At 41.4% G+C, this 20,583-nt stretch overlaps 1 protein-coding gene across 5 annotated transcripts in view; it reads right to left on the minus strand.

Moving 5' to 3' along the window:
* dpy19l3 (dpy-19 like C-mannosyltransferase 3) overlaps positions 1 to 20,583 on the minus strand; it is a 78,784-nt gene that overhangs the window by 28,408 nt on the left and 29,793 nt on the right. For 3 of the 5 annotated variants that reach the window (XM_063480337.1, XM_063480328.1, XM_063480316.1), the window contains 10 exons: positions 19,061 to 19,184; positions 18,732 to 18,866; positions 15,868 to 15,999; positions 11,725 to 11,826; positions 11,442 to 11,515; positions 8,777 to 8,935; positions 5,662 to 5,793; positions 2,157 to 2,268; positions 461 to 517; positions 47 to 129 (listed from right to left, as the gene is read on the minus strand). In XM_063480337.1, the coding sequence (XP_063336407.1) occupies positions 47 to 129; positions 461 to 517; positions 2,157 to 2,268; positions 5,662 to 5,793; positions 8,777 to 8,935; positions 11,442 to 11,515; positions 11,725 to 11,826; positions 15,868 to 15,999; positions 18,732 to 18,866; positions 19,061 to 19,184 (1,110 nt within the window). The remainder of the gene's footprint in view (positions 1 to 46; positions 130 to 460; positions 518 to 2,156; positions 2,269 to 5,661; positions 5,794 to 8,776; positions 8,936 to 11,441; positions 11,516 to 11,724; positions 11,827 to 15,867; positions 16,000 to 18,731; positions 18,867 to 19,060; positions 19,185 to 20,583) is intronic. The other 2 variants (XM_063480343.1, XM_063480323.1) reach the window with 1 other exon arrangement.

Genomic DNA, 20,583 nt, shown 5'->3' on the forward strand with positions numbered 1-20,583 from the left:
ATATGATGTGTGCTCTGGATTTGTGAACGCGGGTGTATGCGCCTACCTAATCCAGGTCATGAGCTCCACGGTGTCTGGATCATAAAACTCCCTCAGTTCTGATAACTCCTCCATCAGCTTAGGCCAGAACTAAAGGGAAAAAAGACAAAGACAAGTGATGGAAAATTCGGTTTATGAAGCCCATAAGCAGAGTATCAAACCCACTGATATATCTTTGATAACATCTTATTGCTTCACTGAACATAACAGGGAATACGACAGCTATTTAGAAACCTCCAACAGTAAAATAAATAAAGGGGAAGCAATCGTTTTAGTATCCTGTTAGGCTCCAATTGCTTTTCATCATTTTCTTCCGTAACTTCCATTTAGCCCATTTTCTTTCCCTCATATCCTTCCATGTGGTTCCAGAAGTAAAACTCCAATAAAGGTATGAGCACAAACCACCAAGAAAATGGCCTACCTTGTAATACAGGAAACCGATCATCACAACAGGAACGACATATCTGACAAGCCTCAACTGCAAAATGACAGAAAGAAAACAACTTTAATGAAATGAAGGAAAATAATTGTATCAGAGGCAGAGGAAAGTAAAGAGTCACACAGAGATATACCAAAAATGAGCACGGAGTGAGATAACAGACAGATAGAGCAGCTTTGTTCCCGACCATCGTTTATCTGATTCCTGCTGCCGTCGTGTTGTGACCACACTGACACCTAGTGGCCTCACTGGCAATGCCGTCACCCGCTCAGAGTGCAGGCTGTGGATTCAGCAGCATAATGGTTCACCGTCACATCAATTCAGGAAATCATAAAAGATAGAAAAATCTTTCAAGAGCGCCTCACAGTGAGCTTTAAAAGAGATCAATGTCACTCACACTGGAGGGTGGTGACAGGCATAATGTGCAGTGTTACTAGAACTGGGAATCAAACCTCAGTACGTTCAGAGACATGTTTAAGAACAAAGTACACACTTCAAATTTATCTTAAACGACGGTTAGAAGTCGCTCAGTGACTGGAAAAGCTGTTCAGTCCAATCGCCCGGCCAGAAACGATCTAGTCCGTCGTCTTTTTCCCTGCTTGCTCGAAACTACTCTGATGAAGAGAATTTGAACTGGCTGTGCTCTAGTGTGCTTATCCAGTGGCCAGCAGCACAGCACTGTGGTTACAGAGGACCTTTGGCACTGGGTAATAGCTAAAACAGCTCTTTACTCATCCGTGGAAGCGCGATATAACGTAGCGCTCCGAGCATGTGCACTTTCATCTAGCAGGTCAAGAACATGTCGTCAGCCACGCAGTGGAAACAAATGTGTATGTAAAGTTACTACATCAAACAGGTTAGCAACCAGTTAAACACATCTAACGGACTCTGAGCCACATCAGCAACCATTGGGAGTCACATTTACAGGTAACGACACCTCAACTGCACCGTGGGATCAACGTGGGACTGCAATCACTCTTAATGTGACACAGACGAGAGAAAAGCTACTGATCAGTGCAGTAAATGCAGTGAATGTGTTCGATTTGGGAAGAACGAGCTGGTCAGATCCTGGATGTTTGGCAGCTGCTCACAAGACGAGCCTGAGGAGCCTGTTACCAACTGTATCCACACACAATATCTCCACATGCACAAGCAAATGCAAATCGCTCCCATGGGATATTAGCATAATGTGTTTTAATTGGTCAGTGGCAACAATGGAGCATTTGAATAAGCATGATCCATTCGGTAGAATCGGGCAGTTTAATTACAGAGTGCATTTACAGTTTTAGTCACTGTAACGCTGGAATTTCCCAACATTTGGGATAAATATAGTTATCCTTTTTATATTTTATATTGTCTTTAGTTCACAAATGAATAATTTCTCCCATCTAAATGGAACAAGATCTGAGATTACTCAACCCTGACTAGCCTGGATGGTGAAGCACATTTTGTTCTGCAATTGCAGATTAGGTTTTTTAATATTTGAATTCTAGCTTTGATGACTGTATTTATGCTTTAGAGGACATAAAGTAGTGTAATTTTTGGAGATTATCGTAAACATTCCTTTCCCACAGAGTCTATTTCTCTACAAAAATCCAAAAGCCTGTGGAAAGATCCTACCACCCATCCTCCCTGCAGCACTCTATTTGGAGCCAGAAGTGAAAACGTGAGCTCGTACCAGAAGTTTCGTGTTGCAACGGAGAGCGCTGAGAAGCACAGTCCACAGCTCGGTCCCACACACACCGTAGGCTGCGACTGCACACATGTGGCCAGTCCATATATACTTCATTCTGGGCAGAAAGAGAGAAGGAGAAGCAATATCAAGCAGCGCTCGTGTCTCAACAGTCTTCCTCTTAGGAGAAAAAAGAAAATAGATCCCAGCCTCCATGACACAGACAAATTATACAGCTTGGACTGGAGGATGTTCCCTCAGCACACACACAGAATTCAAACAAGACGAGCAACTCGTCTGCAGCTTAGCGCACGAGTTAGTGAAATGGTTCCGCTGTGGTTGAGTTTGATTTGGTGCCAAAAACACTGCATTATTTTTAAGTTCTGATCCAAAGCACATGAAGTCTAAAGCAAAGAGTTCTAAACAAATGAGAAAAAGATTAAACAGAGAGCAGCGAGCAGAAGACGGAAGATGGGGAGAATGAAATGAGCTGAAAAATTGTTGACAGGTGCGGAGATGGAGCCATGCGAGGGGGGAGGGAAGGGGGGAGGCATAAAGAAGTGCAGCCTCACTGAAATAAATCTCAATACTTTTTTAATGCAAAGGAGCCGTCTGACAGAAACAAATGGCTTTCTGCACTTTTGGCTTTTCTCTCTTAATCAGCATTTTAGAGAAAGTGCTGAAATCAAACGTGTCACTTTCTGCCCTACCTGACTCGCGCTGTGCTAAAAGCTTTCAGGATTTTTTTCTTTTGCTCCTTTTGTGGGAATTTAATCAGTACTTTAAATTACCAACTGTGACAGCAAAGGACTGTGTGAACTATAAGTGTTAAAAGTACTGCATAGACCATGCTTTTCTGAATCCTGCTAACCACATAAATTCAATTATTATCAACATTTCCCTACACAGAGAATAACCCAGCTACTGACAACGCTGCATTCAGACTTTTATTTAAATGAAGCTACTTATGTGAACCTATGAAACCCTCATAGCCAAGTTGCTATAAACAACATACCAGAAAACTCCAGTTTCTTTTTTAACAGAGTAATTGCAGGTTTCTTTTACTACAGGGAGAGGAAGTAGTAATTCCACTGGTGATCTCGATGGTTTTCCTGACACTCCTCACAAAGAGCCTAAAGTTAAAACACAATTATACTTTCCTAGTGATAAATTGTACATGTCAGCGTGTGTTTGCAGCCTGAAACGCGTTCGGGCCGGAAAATTTACTAATGATGGTGGCGATGAAAACCACTTGACAATTACAAATAGACGACTGGAGTCAGGTCTGGGAGGCTTGTTGTGCTCGAGGTTATAGATGCGAAATGGGGAGAGGAAAAAATTCAAGCCACAGGGTGTATTAGTCACATTGTCTGACGCTGCAGAGCTACTGATACGCCATAAAGCGTTGTTGTTTTTTATAGAACCAAAAATTTAGAGCAAGGAGATAAAAATAGGTGACAAAAGGAATTTTCCATGCATGTGAAATTAACCACTAATGAGTAGACAGAACTATCCAAACATGTTTGCTAACAGGACAGAAACAGCTGTGCAGAGACTGCTGACGATCAGGTATTTTACCTTCCTACAGAACATATTAATGAGTAAATAAATGGTCATGATAAACCCCACACGGGGCCTTTAGGAGCACCATATGCACACATTATAGATGCTATAAGTAAAAGCTAAAGTGAGTCATATCATGTTTGATCTCAACTTCAAATGAAAACGTAGCAAAAACCATCTGTTTGACTTCATCATTAACCTATATTTGCATTTTATATATGATTAAAAGTAAGGCGTGCTAGTTTGTGGATTATGTGCAAATAAAGTAAACTCAAGGCAAATGTCTTTACTGAGAATAAAACTTGTTCCAGGTACAAGAAGCATTCTGCTGGGAAATGAACTTTTGTGCTAGTACACAATATCCATGAATATAACAAGTAACATCTTTTAGAAATCGATTGAAACTGACTGAACAACATCATCATGAATCACTAATGATATACCCACTGTAGCTCCTGATATTAATAATTTCACCTAATTAAACAGACACACACAAACTGATAAAACAAAAACTGAATAAAAATGTTTGGTTATCCAAAAAATGACTTAAATAAGAACAAACTGTAAATGCCAATGAGAGCCAACACCAAACTGAAAACTGCAGTAGTCGGTGTAGAGGCCGATGCCGGGCAAACCAATGATATATGGTGGTCACAGTTCTGATATTATAAGAGCAAATATCTCTAAGGCCAGCATGTCACAGCAGCAAAGGCTGCCAGCCAGGCAAGCCAAAACATTCAGGAAATTAAGAAGAAGAGGCTGAATATGAAAGTCGACCACAAGAAAGATGATGCCATTCGGCAGTAAAGCGAGGTGCCAGCGCTGGTGTCGGGCCTCTGAGTCTGACACCTGCAAGCCGAGACACCCTCAGAGGTGTTGCTGCTCCACGGTGGGAACCTGCCAGTGGATTGTGCCATAATATTAACCAGAGAGACAGACCACTGCACGTCTGTGTGCCACCAGAAAACAGGAGAGGAAGAAGCAGCAAAGAAGGCTCTTAGTATCCGACTCTGAACATATGTACAAACAGCATTTGTACAAATATCGCACAAGAGCACAGTAAATACAGTAAACAAATGTATCTCGAAGAAGAAGGTTTTTAAAGCCAGCGCACATGTAAACAGTATGCCTCCTATATCTTATCTTATTTCTGGAACCATTTCTCTCCGTCTTTCCAGAGAAAGGTTGCAACATGGTTGCCTGAGACACACACCGACTGCAAAACAAACCAAACGAGCCTTCTTACTCTCACCGGCACATAAATAAATGTATACTTGAGCCACAGTGGAAAACTAAAAACTACAAGAAGGAGTTGAAAGCCAGTGAAAAATCCTTTTTGAAAAAACTGCTTGCTGAAATAGTATTGTGTACTTACAAGGTGAAATGAAATAAAAAGTTCCAAGTTATAACCTTTCTGAGCCACACAGCCGTGAGACAACTCTTCCCAACAGTGGCCTGCTCTGGACTTCTTTACAGCATAAACACAAGCTAAGACAGCAACAAAGTAACTTAAAATGAGCAACTTAACTGAAACTATTTACCTTATAAATAAGAAACTTTAATGATTCTTTTTACAAAACATAATTTATGGTAAGTGTAAAGATGGCAGACGGAGCTTCGTTAGCCGTTTGTTTGCACCAGGTCTTTGTTAAAATTCAGAAGGGGGGTCAGAGTATTAATTATCGATTGTTCAGCTGTATCTACTCTTTTTGCGTCTGCTGTGAGTGCCACTGGATGGTGCTTGGTGCTGAGGGCTGATCAAGGCTAAAGCGGACCATTCAGACACTTTGTGAGAGGCGTTTAAGAGGCACTTGGATTTTAGCATCTGCTCGCCACTTTGCATAATCAACTCATCAAGAGGAAAAGTACATTTGGAGAGTCCCCGTCTCAGAATGCGACTACTTGGGGACGTCTGCATGTAGATGATGCTAGAATTACGAGGTCTCACCTCATTGTGCTGAAAGCCAGGAGGCCGTAGAACAGCGTGTGCAGCAGATTGTAGGCCACATCTGGACGAAATGCCGCCACTTGCCCCTCTCTGGCTTCTTTCTTTTCCTCGGTGGAACCTCTGTTAGGCCTGCTGAGAAACCGAAAAACACAGTGACACAAAAGACAACAGTGATACATAAAACATTCATCCAGACGCTCGAGACGAGAGGCAGAAGGGAAGGTGGGTGGAATTGATATTATTCAGATTTCAGTAGCTGTTATTCAGATTTCATTAGTAGTTTGAACACAAGTGGACACGCAATAATACACACACCCACGACCGTTTCTGTCTGCGGGAGTCGGCACGCAGACAAACAGACGAAGGCTCGAGGGCATGATGTCACTCCCACGAATTGGCCTCCTGCACCGAATCAGACGGACGCTGGCTTCCATTTGAATACAAATCCAATCTGGCTCTTCCTTCTACGTGAGCTGGGCTAAACTGGATTAAATTAATTCCCGAATTGGCAAATAGCCCTTTGTTCTATGAGGTTAGTATTCCAAGCCTCCAACGGCAGAGTGCGAGTTGATATGCTAATGTGATTAGTTCAATATGGCCCCTCACCTTGCACCACAGGCGCATGAGGCTTCAAGAGGCAGAGCGGCTTTGCAGAGCGTGAAGAAACAATGTGGAGCAGACACGGGGACTGTGACTACTACTACGACTGGGCTTCTGCCTCCTAATAAACATCTTGTCTATTATTTTCTGAAGGAGCTGAAACCTTCGATTCATTTATACTTCACTAATTTTTCTCAAAAGATATCTGCATATGAAAAAAAGAATCTGTGGGCAAGGGAAAGAGTTTCAGTACTGGAAGCCTTCTGGTTTCCTTTGTAGTTTAATTTTAATGCATGAATGTATGACAAGCAAAAGAGAAGCAGAGCTGATGAAATGTAACTCCAAAGCAATCGGCTCTGGTTTATTTTTGACTGATTTAAAACTAGTTGCTGTAAAGAAATACTCATCAGAGGGTTCATCAAGTCTTTTCCCAGAAAACAGTTACCTGTCATCAGGGTACCTGCTAACTGCACCTTCTTCAAACTTTCCTTTTTGATAAAGTTTATAATTTAGTTAGAGCTGGATCAGCTGACCCCGAGCCATCCATTACTTAAGGCTCAGGCTGCTGGAGCAACCTCCAATAAAGCAGAGTACTTTGGAAAATATGCAAGAAAACTGTTCCTGCTGAAGGTGAAAACAACAAACGTGTTTCACTGCACGAGGCAAAAATTCACCGTCAAGTACAGCTGCTAAGAAGGAGATGCTAGCAGCTGGTGACGTGCGACCCAAACGTAAACAAATGAGCAAGGATCGCTGGAGCCCTCGCTAGCTGCAGACGGGAAGAACAAATGGATGGAAACTACTCTTGTACAGTGCTTTAAGCAGCTGGCCAAGATACAATAAACCAGATTTATTATGTGAAGATATTGTTTAACTTAAGCTAGTTTAGTTTTTTTTTTCTGTCCTGTCTGCTTCCCCTCTTCCCCAACCAGCCATGGCAGATGTTTCCCCTCCCTGAGCCTGTATCTGTCAGAGGTTCCTATTAAAAGGGAGTTTGTCTTTCCCACTGTCACCAGGTGACAGTGTTTGTCATCTGATTGTTGTTTTTTTCCTCTGTTATTGTCTTTACCTTCAATATAAAGCGACTTAAGGTGACTGCTGTTGTCTGACGTTATAACTAAAACTGAACTGAATTTGTTATCATTAAACTAAAGTGTTAAGCAGTAACTTTATACTTTTACATTAAATTTCCAGTGAGGCTCTTCTATGACTCTCAGACCTATCCTAATGTGTCTCCTGTGCTAACGCCCTTGTAATCATTATCCTAATGATTCCTCTGGAGCTGAAGAGTGCTTTCAAACCCAGATATCTTACCCGTCTTTGTCAAGCTGGTCTGACAGAGACGGCCACTCTGCTCATTACTTTGCCGCTCACCCATACTGTGGACTGGATTTAACCCCCATCTCTTTTCTCTCAGGGTTGCTGTTCCGAGTTGCCAGAGATTCATTCCAGTGTTCATCCTGTTTTAACATTCCCTTTGAGAAACCTCCCTTTGTGACAATAAAACCTGTGAACTTTAAGCTGTTGTCTCTCAGGTCCTGCTTAAGAGTCCGTTTCATAGTTACACCTTTCATGGTCGTGGCACTGGGCTACTTTTGTGCATACATTTGACTTGTGCTGCGTCACTACTATTGCACCACAATGCTGCTGCTGCTGCTGGTACCTTGGTGTAATTAGTTCACACTTTGAATTAGCTAACGTTTCATCAATGACAGAAGCTGACTGGAAAAGACAGACAGAAAATGGCCTTCATTTACTGGCTTTATTTACTTATAAATGTTGCTGCCTGCAAAGGTCAATAAAACTCTGTTCAGTATGTTTTTTCTTTCATCGTCAGAAATACTGTTAGCACAAATTTGAATTATCATGATATAATTTGAAGCTATATCACTATCCTCTACTTTGAATGTGTCGTCTTCTCCTCTGTCTACTCTCCTTGTTCTTTGTAGTTTCTCTCTTCTCTTTCCCCTCAACCCCAACCAGACAGAGCGAGGCTCTGCTGGATATGTTTCTGTTAAAATACAGTTCTTTCTTCCCTCTATCGCCAAGTGCTGCAGGGGGAATGTCTTCGGTGTTCTCTCTCTTACACTGTAGGGTCTTATATAAAGCACCTCGAGACGACAGCTGTTGTGAGCTGGTGCTATGTATATTTAAATAAAGTGAACCGACACAAAGTTTATAATTGATTGTTTCCAATGCAGAGAAACTTTGGCAATCATCTGGATTTTATTTTAACACAAACCACCCACCTAAACATTGCTGCAGACCAGGCATGACTTTCTTGGTAACTGAACTTTCTGGCAGAGCCATCTTTCCTCAGCTCAACATGCCCCGCCCACACCACAAAAATTGCCCATGAATGGGTCAAAAAATATGGAGTAGAGTAACAAAATATTAATTTAATGTTGTTTTGCTTTGTGGGTTTTTTTAATTTTTATTTTGTGACTGATCAGAGTAATCTGGAGCTACTTTGTCTTATATAACCCTCTCCACTTCCTGTTGAGTCATCACCTACCTCAGGTTTTGCAGTGCTGCCGCCACCAACATGCCACAGAGCAGAAGCAGCGTGAGGACGTAGGGGTACAGCAGCAGGGTACCGGCCAGGCGCTCGAGCGTGTCCAGGGGAAGCAGGCCAAAGGCCTCCTCACACAGATACAGACTGGCATCAAAATCCCTGCAGGGGAGGTGAGAGGCGGTCATCTGTTTGTTTTTCACTGAGAATAAATAAACACTGCAATGTCGAGTTAAATGAAACCCAGTGAGGAGGAAGCTATAAAAGTTTGGCACAGATCCAAATTACACTCTTTAAAATTATGAAATAGGTCCATAAATTGGCCTTGACAGAGACTGCACTTTCTGAGGGCCCTTCAGTTACTGATGCAAGCAGCATTTTACTGCTGCAGCTGGTCCAAGTGGAGCCTGTCATACGATAAGTCGGAGTGACTGTGAGACGACTGGATGGAGCAGGATGTTTTTAGGATTAAATGATTTCACTTTGAAATATTAGTGGCTGAGTGACTTAACACTGAATTATGTATTTTAATGTAAATAAAACAACGGTAATGCATGTGAATAAACATATTTGCCTCTGAAATGCAGTAAAACAGAAGCAACAACTAATAATAATAATAATAAAAATATATTAAACTTAGATGTGACTACCTGATCAACACCACAAACTCAATTTTTTTTTCTACACGTGTGCAAAAATGTGCATACTTCCCATTTTTATTTTATTTTTTTTACAGCGTTTAACTGAAATTATTGTTACCTGGCAACTGTACGTTATTTTCAGATCAATATCAATGATATCAAATGCAACACTATATATTTTTGCTGGTTTTTAAAAAGAGATCTTTTACTCATTAAAGTTGATTTCTACTATTGCAATAACCCTCTCTTCTCTATACACAGTGTATATGTCCAGGACTTTTATTGTGAAAGGAACAGGAACTTTCCCTATAAATCGAGTCGATGTGTAATTTAGTAAAAACTGCAGTTATTGTAATTGCCACCTGTGGGTCCACCCAATAGACTCCCATGTAAAAATGTGCATGCATTATTTCCTTAAACTGCATGTTTACAGCGTGGCACAACAAAATGTTTTGGGCTCTATGAATACGTTTCCCTTACATAACAACTCTGGGTGGGGGGAATTTTCTTAAGAGGGGGCGTGGCTACTTTAGCAGGTGTCCTGATACAGGGAGCTAGGATTCTGCTAGGTCCCACTCAAGTGGACTTCCCCACAGTTTTAATGCCTTTTGGGCATTTTCAGTGGGATATCTGACTAATGTTAGACAATGAAGCTTGAAATTGCAGAGACCAAAAATCTTTTATACTGTCTATAGCAGGGACACTAACTCCTTTAGTTCATACAATCTAGGAACAATAAGAACTCTGAAGCACTAAAAGAAATAAACCTTCAGGCTGCTAAAAACCTCCAATCAAATCAGGATAAGTTAGTAATCCACGTTAAAAGACACAATCTACAATCTGGAAACACAACTTGTGCACTTAAAAAGGACAGTTGCAAAAATGTGCATGAATTGTATGTTTTTTACATTACTTTTAAATCACCATGGAAAAATAAATAACACGACCACTTCTTCCTGTTTTGGCTGCTCCCTTTAGGGGCCGCCACAGTGGATCATCTGCCTGCATCTCACCCTGCTCCTACCACCCTCCGCTGTCACTAAAACCCTCTGTGTGTCCTCGTTCATGACATCCATGAACCTCCTCTAAGCTCCTCCTCTTTCCCTCATGTCGTTAACATCCTTTGTCTGGTATTTGCAGCATCCTTCCTCTGCGCTCGACCAAAAAGGCTCCAAAAGAAGGCCAAAGAAGAAAAAAGAAAAAAAAAACTATGAGACTCCATGAACCCTGGCATGTCTGTACAGTATAAACTTTTTTTTTTTTTAGGTCAATATTTTGCACGACTTTTGATATATGGAAGATACAAACTCACAAAATAAAAAAGAAAGAAATGACTCACTAAATTAAACCTATTTAACATTAAGTACATCAACATTATGCAAAAACACAAGTGGGAATTCATAAACACAACATTGATCAAATATGACATGAACTGATATTTTGGTTTTAATTTTATTCTTGGCAGTTACAATCCTCCACATGCTGATAAACCACCACGAGGATAAATAACTAAACAGAGTTGATATAAACGCAAACGCGGTGCAAGACTCCAGGGATTAAAAAAAGAAACACTTGGAGAGACGAAATAAGTCAACGCAAGTGAGAGAAACAGGAACAGAGAGAGGCAGCGATAGAGTATGCACTGCATTTTCCACAGACTCCTGAATAATTGAAGCGCCAGTTGTGTAGCACCGAGTTGTGAGCTGTGTTATCTGCCACCCTGGAGCAGCCATCCAGTGGCTGAACTGTTCAACACACGCACACGCGCACACACGCACACACACACACACACACAGTATCTGATCAATGGGAGGTCTGCTAGTGTTACCCGGCCATCTATTATTCACACACCATAACACTCCAGGTGCTACAATACTGGTGCTTAGTGAATAATACAGTCACTCTGGATCAAGTCAGGAGTTATGTACCAGTGCACACAATACAGACTTTGTATATGCAGTATGCACTACTGTTTGGGAGCAAGCCCGTATTTCACATGTGGTCAGGACTAGAGGAGGTGTTCATACCTGGTCGAACCCAGAGCAAACTTTGACTTGATGAATTTAAAGATGTGCTCGTCTGATCGGAGCTGGAGGGCTTTCTGTAAGCACACACGCAAAGAGAAGATCATCAGGTCAGGACTAAAGATCAGCATGTTAAACCAAGATTACTGATGAGGATAAGAAGAAAGGAGTGTGTTGTGAAATAAGGGACAGATCACAAGATAATGAGCATATGATGAGAGAAAAAAGAGGAAAATGGAGAGTAAGTGTATTAAAAGATGAGCGAGGGAAGAAGAGAACACCGCACCTTGGCCAGGTAGTTGATGGTGACGGTGAGGAGGAGAACCAGGGCACTGTGGAGAAGAACTTTGCCCAAACGAACCACCAGGCTTCCAGTCTTTACACCAGGCTACACACAGAATAACAAGAGGTTAGTCAGTGCATCTGTTATGGTCTCACTGCAGTTTTTTGCAATTAAAAATGTATGGAAAGCAGACACATCTTTCCATACACACAGTATATATATGGGTACATGCATCAGACCACTAACCTTTAACAGCATGGGTCATTTCTCTGTAAATATCTAAGCACATATTAAAATCATCAATCACGCATAAATATATTTTTATGCTTGTTATTTTTGCACATTGCACATTTTGCAATCATTTATAGATGTCAGAAGAATGTCCTCTTTATTTCCCAAAATTCTTTCATACTTTGCATTGCAGACTGTTAAGATTTCAGGTCTATATTGTCTCATCCTGCACACAGTCTGCTGCAACTTCTCACAGAGTGACCCCTACCAAACTCTAATTAGTCAGCACAGTAATTACTGATCGTGTTCAAATGCCTGTGGTTATTTACAACACGGATACTGCGCAGAGCACAGAGCACTCCACTGCTTCACAGATGGACATCTCAGTGTTTTTTGTGGGAGTTTTTCCATCTGAAGCCGTTCTGATGATTCTGGATACAAAATGTGAGAATCTATCAGCTTTTCCACTGAATTAGAAATAGTCTCACAGCACGCCTCTGAGATCTTCCGCCTCTGTAAACTGGAGATTTGCCCTGGAATACTATTTGTGTGTTTCCGACAGCAGGGTTATGCAGCTGAGATGACTGTAGGGAAACTATCAGTCCTAACTTAACAACTTCTAATTGGATGTATTTTGCCAGTTGTGCTACTGAATGCCACTATTAGCATGTCGACTCATAATCTCATCAGTAGTATGCCCAGGTGCATCTTTTTTGCAGACCTGCTGTCATCAAAACCATCCAACATCAAAGGTATGCATTTAAAGCTTAATCCAGGCATTAAATGAGAACACTGTCTGCAAATGCTAAATCAACATTTGCAGAGGACAGAATACCTGTTTCACAAACTAATATGTCTCAAGTTTCAAACCAGAAATTGGATAAAATAATTATTTCATAAGTCACAAATAAGTCTGACGCAAATGCTGTAAAGGTTGGAGTAGTTCTCTGAGTAACACCATCGTTTTATGTAAAAACTGAAAATGAGCCAAGCCCCAGAGGGTATGAAATATAGGTTAATACTGCATTTAACAAGCTGTGTTCAACTGAGAGATTCCTAAAACTGTTGGAAAGGTGCAAGTCAATGCTTAAATATGATCACCCCATCTCTAATAATCAGTTATGTACCACAGGCCTTCAAGCTGGCAGTAATTAAACTGTTACTTAAAAAGCCATCTCTAGACCCAGCTGTCTTAGCTAATTATAGGCCAATCTCCAACCTTCCTTTCATATCAAACATCCTTGAAAGAGTAGTTGTCAAACAGCTAACAGATCATCTGCAGAGGAATGGCTTATTTGAAGAGTTTCAGTCAGGTTTCAGAGCTCATCACAGCACAGAAACAGCTTTAGTGAAGGTTACAAATGATCTTCTTATGGCCTCTGACAGTGGACTCATCTCTGTGCTTGTCCTGCTAGACCTCAGTGCAGCGTTCGATACTGTTGACCATAATATCCTATTAGCGCGATTAGAACACGCTGTAGGTATTACAGGTACTGTACTGCAGTGGTTTGTATCATATCTATCTAATAGACTCAATTTGTTCATGTAAATGGAGAGTCCTCTTCACACACTGAGGTTAATTATGGAGTTCCACAGGGTTCAGTTCTAGGACCAATTCTGTTTACATTATACATGCTTCCCTTAGGCAGCATCATTAGAAGACATAGCATACATTTTCACTGCTATGCAGATGACACCCAGCTCTATCTGTCCATGAAGCCAGGTAACACACACCAATTAGTTAAACTGCAGGAATGTCTTAAAGACATAAAGACCTGGATGGCCGCTAACTTTCTGCTTCTTAATTCAGATCAAACTGAGGTTATTGTACTCGGCCCTGAAAATCTTAGAAATATGGTATCTAACCAGATTCTTACTCTGGATGGCATTACCTTGGCCTCCAGTAACACTGTGAGGAACCTTGGAGTCATTTTTGACCAGGACATGTCCTTCAAGGCACATATTAAACAAATATGTAAGACTGCTTTCTTCCATTTGCGCAACATCTCTAAAATTAGAAACATCCTGTCTCAGATGTCTTGATGCGCGCTCAATCATCCAGGAAAGGAAATCCCAAAAAGTTAATTCTGTTCATCTGGATGTAACGTTTTCAGTGGGAGAAACGTTTCGTGACTCATCCAAGTGACTTCTTCAGTCTCAGCTGACTGCAGGTTTACCCAATCTCATAAACAGGACATTTGCATAATGACTGAAACTAGCACCACTGACGAACAGCGGGCTGTGAGGTCAGTTTCTTGGCCATTAATATTGATCATTATTTTTGCAAATTGTCATGACCATTGATCAACAACCACTGATCAATGACCACTAATAATAGATTAGAGTACTGTTTATAAGGTTGGTGTTACGCTGCAATAGCTGTAGGCTGCTGGGGGATTCCCATGAGTCTTCAGTCACATTTTCCACTCACTATGTATTTATACACCTCTCTGCATTTAATCATTAGTTATTATTAATCTCTGGTTCTCTTCCACAGCATGTCTTTATCCTGTCTTCCTTCTCTCACCCCAACCCGTCGCAGCAGATGCCCCGCCCCTCCCTGAGCCTGGTTCTGCCGGAGGTTTCTTCCTGTTGCCAAAACACCTGCTTATAGGTATGATGGTTTGGGTTTTCTCCGTATGTACTATTGTAGGGTCTACCTTACAATATAAAGCGCCTTGAGGCGACTGTTGTTGTGATTTGCTGCTGTATAAACAAAATTAAATACATAAATAAAATTTAACAGTTTTAACATTAAAAATTAACTGACTATCATAGTGGAAAAAGCAAAAAAGAAACAGCAAGGCCTGGAGCAAGGAAAAGTCCCTGCAGCTCCTACTAGTCTAATTGTTTCCAAATGTGAATCACTGTGTTAAACTGAAAATTCCATTTGGCCAAAATACGCACTACCCTGCTGGCGTGTCAGGGTCGACAACAATATACTGGACATCCCCATTTCATTCAAGTACAAGCAGAACCATCAAAGCCATAAAAAGATTCAATCTACTTTCTTTTGAAACCTTTCTGCACCTCTGTTGGTCTCCCAGCAGTTTGTACATGTTATCAAATGACTGCCAAATTTTTCCAGAAGATTAGGGCAATGCTATGAAAACACAAGGAATAGCCCATGTACAGCAGTGCACAGGCACGTGGTATTTAGTTCTTACTTCACTCACAGAAATAAAAACCTCCTATAGCTTTATATTCTTGATAGCTTTGCTTAACTAAGAATATTTCCCTAAAAATATGCATTTTCTGAATCTAAAACACCCCGAGCCTGAACTGCAGCACAGTGCCAGTGAGTACAGACACCTGCCTGCCAAATAACCAGACTGCAGCCAAAAATCTGGACATTATCATTCATTAGTTACAGCTGAGATTTTTCTTCAAACCACCAAAATATTACATCAATTTGCTGACCGTAAATGTGCTTGTGATGTCGAGAGGTTCGTGTTTAGTCCAAGTTAAGCTGCATGTTCAGTGTAAAGCCACCAGATTCATCATCTAAGCATGACTTAAGTCCAAGACATGTGAGCACACATCTGTGAAAGACAGCTAAAAGCAAAGCTTTTGCAATTAGAGCATGTCATTACTAAAATAACATTTATTTTAGGAATTTAAATACTTATCTCCCTACTCCTGAATCTCAACCTTTCATCCTGTCACATTAAATGTTTGTGCAAAAGTTACTGTGATAAGACTGAACTAAATTACATTCAGACCTGACAGGAAACTGTTTCTCTAGCATACAAATTGTCTTCTGCAAACACTGTCTGCAGCACGCGTCCCCACATTTCAACCAAAACATAAAAGATAATCTTCTACCTGTGTGTAAACAAGTTTCCACCACCATGACTCTTTTAATGTTAGCAATCCTTACCCTGTCTAATTTCACTCATCACTCATAACGCTTACCTGGCAATGTCTGATGAAGAGCGCGGCTACTATGAAGCTCAGGACCAGTGATCCCAGTATCATGGAGTTACAGAACTGGAGGAACCACACGCTCAGCAGGCTGCTCACTTGAACGAGGTACAGCGTAGTCACCTGGAGAAACACACCCACAACGTAAAGAAGAAGTGAGTGACTGTTGACTCTTGACAGCCTGGTCCAAAAGTGGACCAATGAAAGAAGACTGCAGACTGTATGGGACAACATTTCTTCATTATGATTGGACAAAACTAGTCAGTCAACGGTATGGTTGAAATCATTTGTTTTTAAATAAAACAGCAGCATGCTAACAAGTTTGCAAAAAAATCAAAGAACATATTAATATTATAAAGACATTATAATCTTATCCTTAAAGAGCACCTCACACTCTGACTGCCGACTTACTTGTGACAGCTAGAATTTCCAAAGGAATGGGAGTTAGGGGCTTCACATATCTGAATTCTCATTTGGATTCAGGAGACAGACACCCTCTGATAAAAATGAGCTTTTTGACGAAGCTTATGGTTAAGGCTGGATCAGGTGACCCTGACCCATCCCTTAGTTTTGCTGCTGGAGGCCTTCCTGTGACGCACTGAGCATTTAGTTTCCACTCCTCTCATTTCCCTCCTGGTGTGTCCTTTTCACTGCTGTCACAGTTCTTTTAGCCCGTCCTTTATTTCTGAAGCAGCAGATACATCTGTGTATTTGATTTGGCAAAGAGTTCACACTGGATTCACTTCCTGATGTAACCCTCCCATTTAAACTGGCCTCCCATTAGATCCTGTGGCCCCCTGAGATTGGGTTTGTGTTTCCTCTCAGAATTAAAACAGGAATCTGTCCTAAATCACACGTTAGATGAATGTGTCAAACACTACACCTTGTTCTGCCAGTTAAAAACGAGTTCTTTTTTCTTTGTTGAGCTTTTCACCTCCACCTCCAGCCACCGTACCCGACACAATCCTTTAAATAATGATGGGGCCAACATGAGGCTTGGGGAATGCTAGCAAGTAAAGGCCACACAGTATACCGAGGCTACATCAGCCCAGACGTAAAATGAATGTTAATCTACCATAAATAACTGGAAAGGTGTAACAATAGAAAAGTTGGAGGATGAAAAACTTTAAGATGCGTAGCTTTGGCTCCGCTCTCCTCTCTCTGAGTTTGATGAAGCTAATTGACCTGGTGATGCAGAAACTGGCATAAACCTTGAAGCCAGCAAAACGGCATGCATCCATGGAGCTGGTCACCTCGACAGACCTCTCCAGCCTCTAACATATCAGTCAGCCAAGAATAGGACCACCATCCTGACTGAGCTAACCATGTCACAGAAGGAAATTGGAAGGAAGAGATGCACATATGGAGACCTGCATGTTACTGGAGTGTCACAAGTTAAGTTAAAGAAGGCCAGAAAGTAGCTGACAGAGAACGCAGAGGAGGAGAAACACAATGTGGAGGGAAAAAAGTATCACAGAGCCAGCTGCAGGGATAATAGGGAGATGTCCCTGTTGCTGCCCGTCCACCTGGAGATGTTCTGGAAACAAGGCTGAAAACACTGCTTTCCTCAACTGTGCATGACTCGCACGGCCTCTTGCAGACCAAATGTATCTGAAAGTATCCCAGACACAAATGGATGTAGCCTAAATATTATTTAATAGTTATTTGCACATTTGGATGTTAAAAAGAAGAGGGTGGAGGAAACACGTGTGCAAGAGGTAACTAACACCAGAACCTCCATGCAAGCCAAAATGGTATGGTAAGTCAGAAAGTTAGCAGAACTTTGTGAGAAAGCCCGACTTTTTTCCAGGTGCACTCTCTCTCTGTGTGCTGGCAATAGCAGCAGCAGCAGCTCTGTCTCTATGAATACCACACGCAGAGGTATGCAGCATGCTCCGGGCCTAACACAGCAAAACATCAGTGAGAAGTGGCTTCCAGCTGGTGACCTTACAGCAGGCCCTAGGCCACCACCTGAGATTCAACGAGCAGGAATGTTCCATAGGTGTTCCAGCTACCTGTACAACTACCTGAGTTAAGCTGCATAAAAGTAAGGCTGTGGGATATGTTTTAAAACACAAGATAAAACAAACAAAAATACACCTGGTGTGTTGCAATAAATGTTCCACTTATTGTTCTTTTTCTTACAAACAAAGGAAGAATTCCAATTTCAGTTGGACGTTATGGTTTTTTAATGAGGTGAGCGCCACAAATCAAATCCTACTCACCTCCACTGCACACGAGTGAAAATGTATAAGAGAGGAATAGTTTGAGCAAATAAGACGGAAACTATCTGCATTGCAAACACCGCTGCGAGCAAGTGAGGAATAGAAAATTCTGGTGTTTGTCAAGTGGGTGAACTGTGCGTGAACATATGTCTGTCCTTCCAACGCTCAGGAATAGATTCCCAGGAAAGCAACATTTCTTGTTTTCCAATCAATGCAAGTGTTTTGATGATTTGAGCTTCTCTTCACCTTTTCTCACCTCTCATGATGCAAAACCTGACCTCAACCTCAATCTAACCCCAACAACTCTGTTATCTCTGCCTACTCTTCAGTCTTTAGATAACAGATCTACTATGGGTACAGAAAGATAGCTCAATATGATATGGCTACTGAGTCTCACTAACTCAGCTCTGCAACAAATTACTTGCAGACCGAAAGGATTTTTCCCGTAGCTCAACAACGGAAAAACAGACAATTGTTGCCAGGACACCTAAAGTCAGCTGTTACACTTTATAATATATTAGTGTTTAATATATGTCAAATTTTTTAGCACCTATAAAAGCTTAGTGCCACTGATTGGGACACATGAAACTATAACCAGAAGCTAGAAACCTATAAATATCTGGTCCTTACCTGTGTAGTTGTTAAGAAGTCACCGCAGTCCAGGGTGTAAATGACGAGAGCCTGAACGAGTAGAATGAACTGGTTGAACTGCCAGGTCAGACAGAAACAGAACGTCGTCACATACATCAGCCACACCATCACCTTCTGAGGAGGAAACACAAACATACGCGCGCACACAGGGTTAGACGCTTAATCTGCATAACTACAGCCGCACTGCCTGATCACATTTCTTCTGTGCTGCTTGTACTTCTAAATTATTGAGTGGCTCGCCTCATCAGGCTGATCTATGTGGCAAGCTTGGGCTATAGCTCTGATCTAGTGTGGAGTGCTGCGCTTACCTGCTGTAATGTGGTGAGCTGGGGTCTGAGGTAACAGGTGATAGCGGTGACCTGCAGCGCTAAGAAGGGCAAAGACCAGTTCTCTCTGAGGGAGATGGTGAACTCTACACGAGTAGTATCTACCCTGAAAGGAGAATGATTGATGAAGCGATGGAGAGATGGTGTTAAACCGTTTCAGCTAAACACCGTGAAGGAAACCTAACAGAAGTCTGGAACTTCTGGTGGTTTAAGGAAAAAAAAAATGAAATCCTGAGATCATGGCAGCAGTTTTCAAAGCGCTCTGAGGTTGTACAGTGTTTACTGCTCCAAACAGACAGCAGAGAAAACGCCAGGAGGGTTTTTGAGACGGTTTAAACTTTAGTGCACTTCCAACAGTACAGAAAACTAGGCAAAACCCACACACCAGTAACACAAACTAACAAAAGAAGAATTAGATCTGCTTGTCCCGTACATGCACTGTGTCTGTTTGGTTTTGTCAGTGGATTAGCTACACAACCTGGAAGGTCCACTAGCGACCAACTTTCCGCTACGAAGAAAAGTGCTTTATTTATGGACAGCCAGTCAGTCACATCTTCCACTCACTTTACCCTCATTCTCGTGATACGCACCAAGCAGACATGAGTGAGCGCCTGTGCAACATCAAGTCAACTTGTTGTGTGAATTTAAAGCCTTTATTTTCCTATAATAATATCTATATATATTTGAGACAATCGTATTAATGCTCCGTCACAAGAAAAAGCAATTGCTGAATCAATATTCAGGATGGACTGGCAAATTCTGGCCTGCACATAGACTGCATATAAAAGATGTACAGAGACCATGGGTCTAAAAATGGCCAGTAGGGGGAGATTCCAGTGGTGTCAAAAAGAAGTCTGATTATACTGATGCCTATGAGTGCATTCCTTCTCAAATGATAGCTTAATTTTTATTACACTTAATTTAATTTTAGCATTAATTGCTACTTTTAAGTCTTTGTTCATATAGCAGGGATTTCATTTTCGAGATTAAAGTCTCATTTAGACTGAAATAGACCACAAAGCACTTCAGAGTGCTTCAAAGCTTGGCTGCGTGGTGACTGAGAAGTTGCTGAGTGTGCACTGAGCTAATCACCCCCTCGATCAACAAATTAAACAACTAACTAAAGAAATTAGAAAAATAAAATTTGTTCTTGAAATGCTTAGAAAATTCAGGGACATTAAAAACTCTCCTGAAAACTTTTTGTAACCACTTAAATGACGTCAAATATGTCAGAAGCCACATGATGTCACTGACATAACTTAATGTTTGGACCCAAATATGAAATCTCTAGCCGCGAGGATTTTGGTTGGTTTCCACCACTCTGGTGTAGGCCCGCTCAAAGGCCGTCTATTAGGCACAACCAGCTGGTAGGAAGCTAAAAACAAGGATGATATATTTTGTCAATATTCCTGATCTATTGAGAAGTCCACGGCTGATGTGCAGTGCACCTAACACAGTGTTTAAAACACTGCTCACACTACGGTAAAGAGCAGAAGTTTAGAGGA

The sequence above is a fragment of the Pelmatolapia mariae genome, linkage group LG1 (assembly GCF_036321145.2).
Source record: "Pelmatolapia mariae isolate MD_Pm_ZW linkage group LG1, Pm_UMD_F_2, whole genome shotgun sequence".
Taxonomy (NCBI): domain Eukaryota; kingdom Metazoa; phylum Chordata; class Actinopteri; order Cichliformes; family Cichlidae; genus Pelmatolapia; species Pelmatolapia mariae.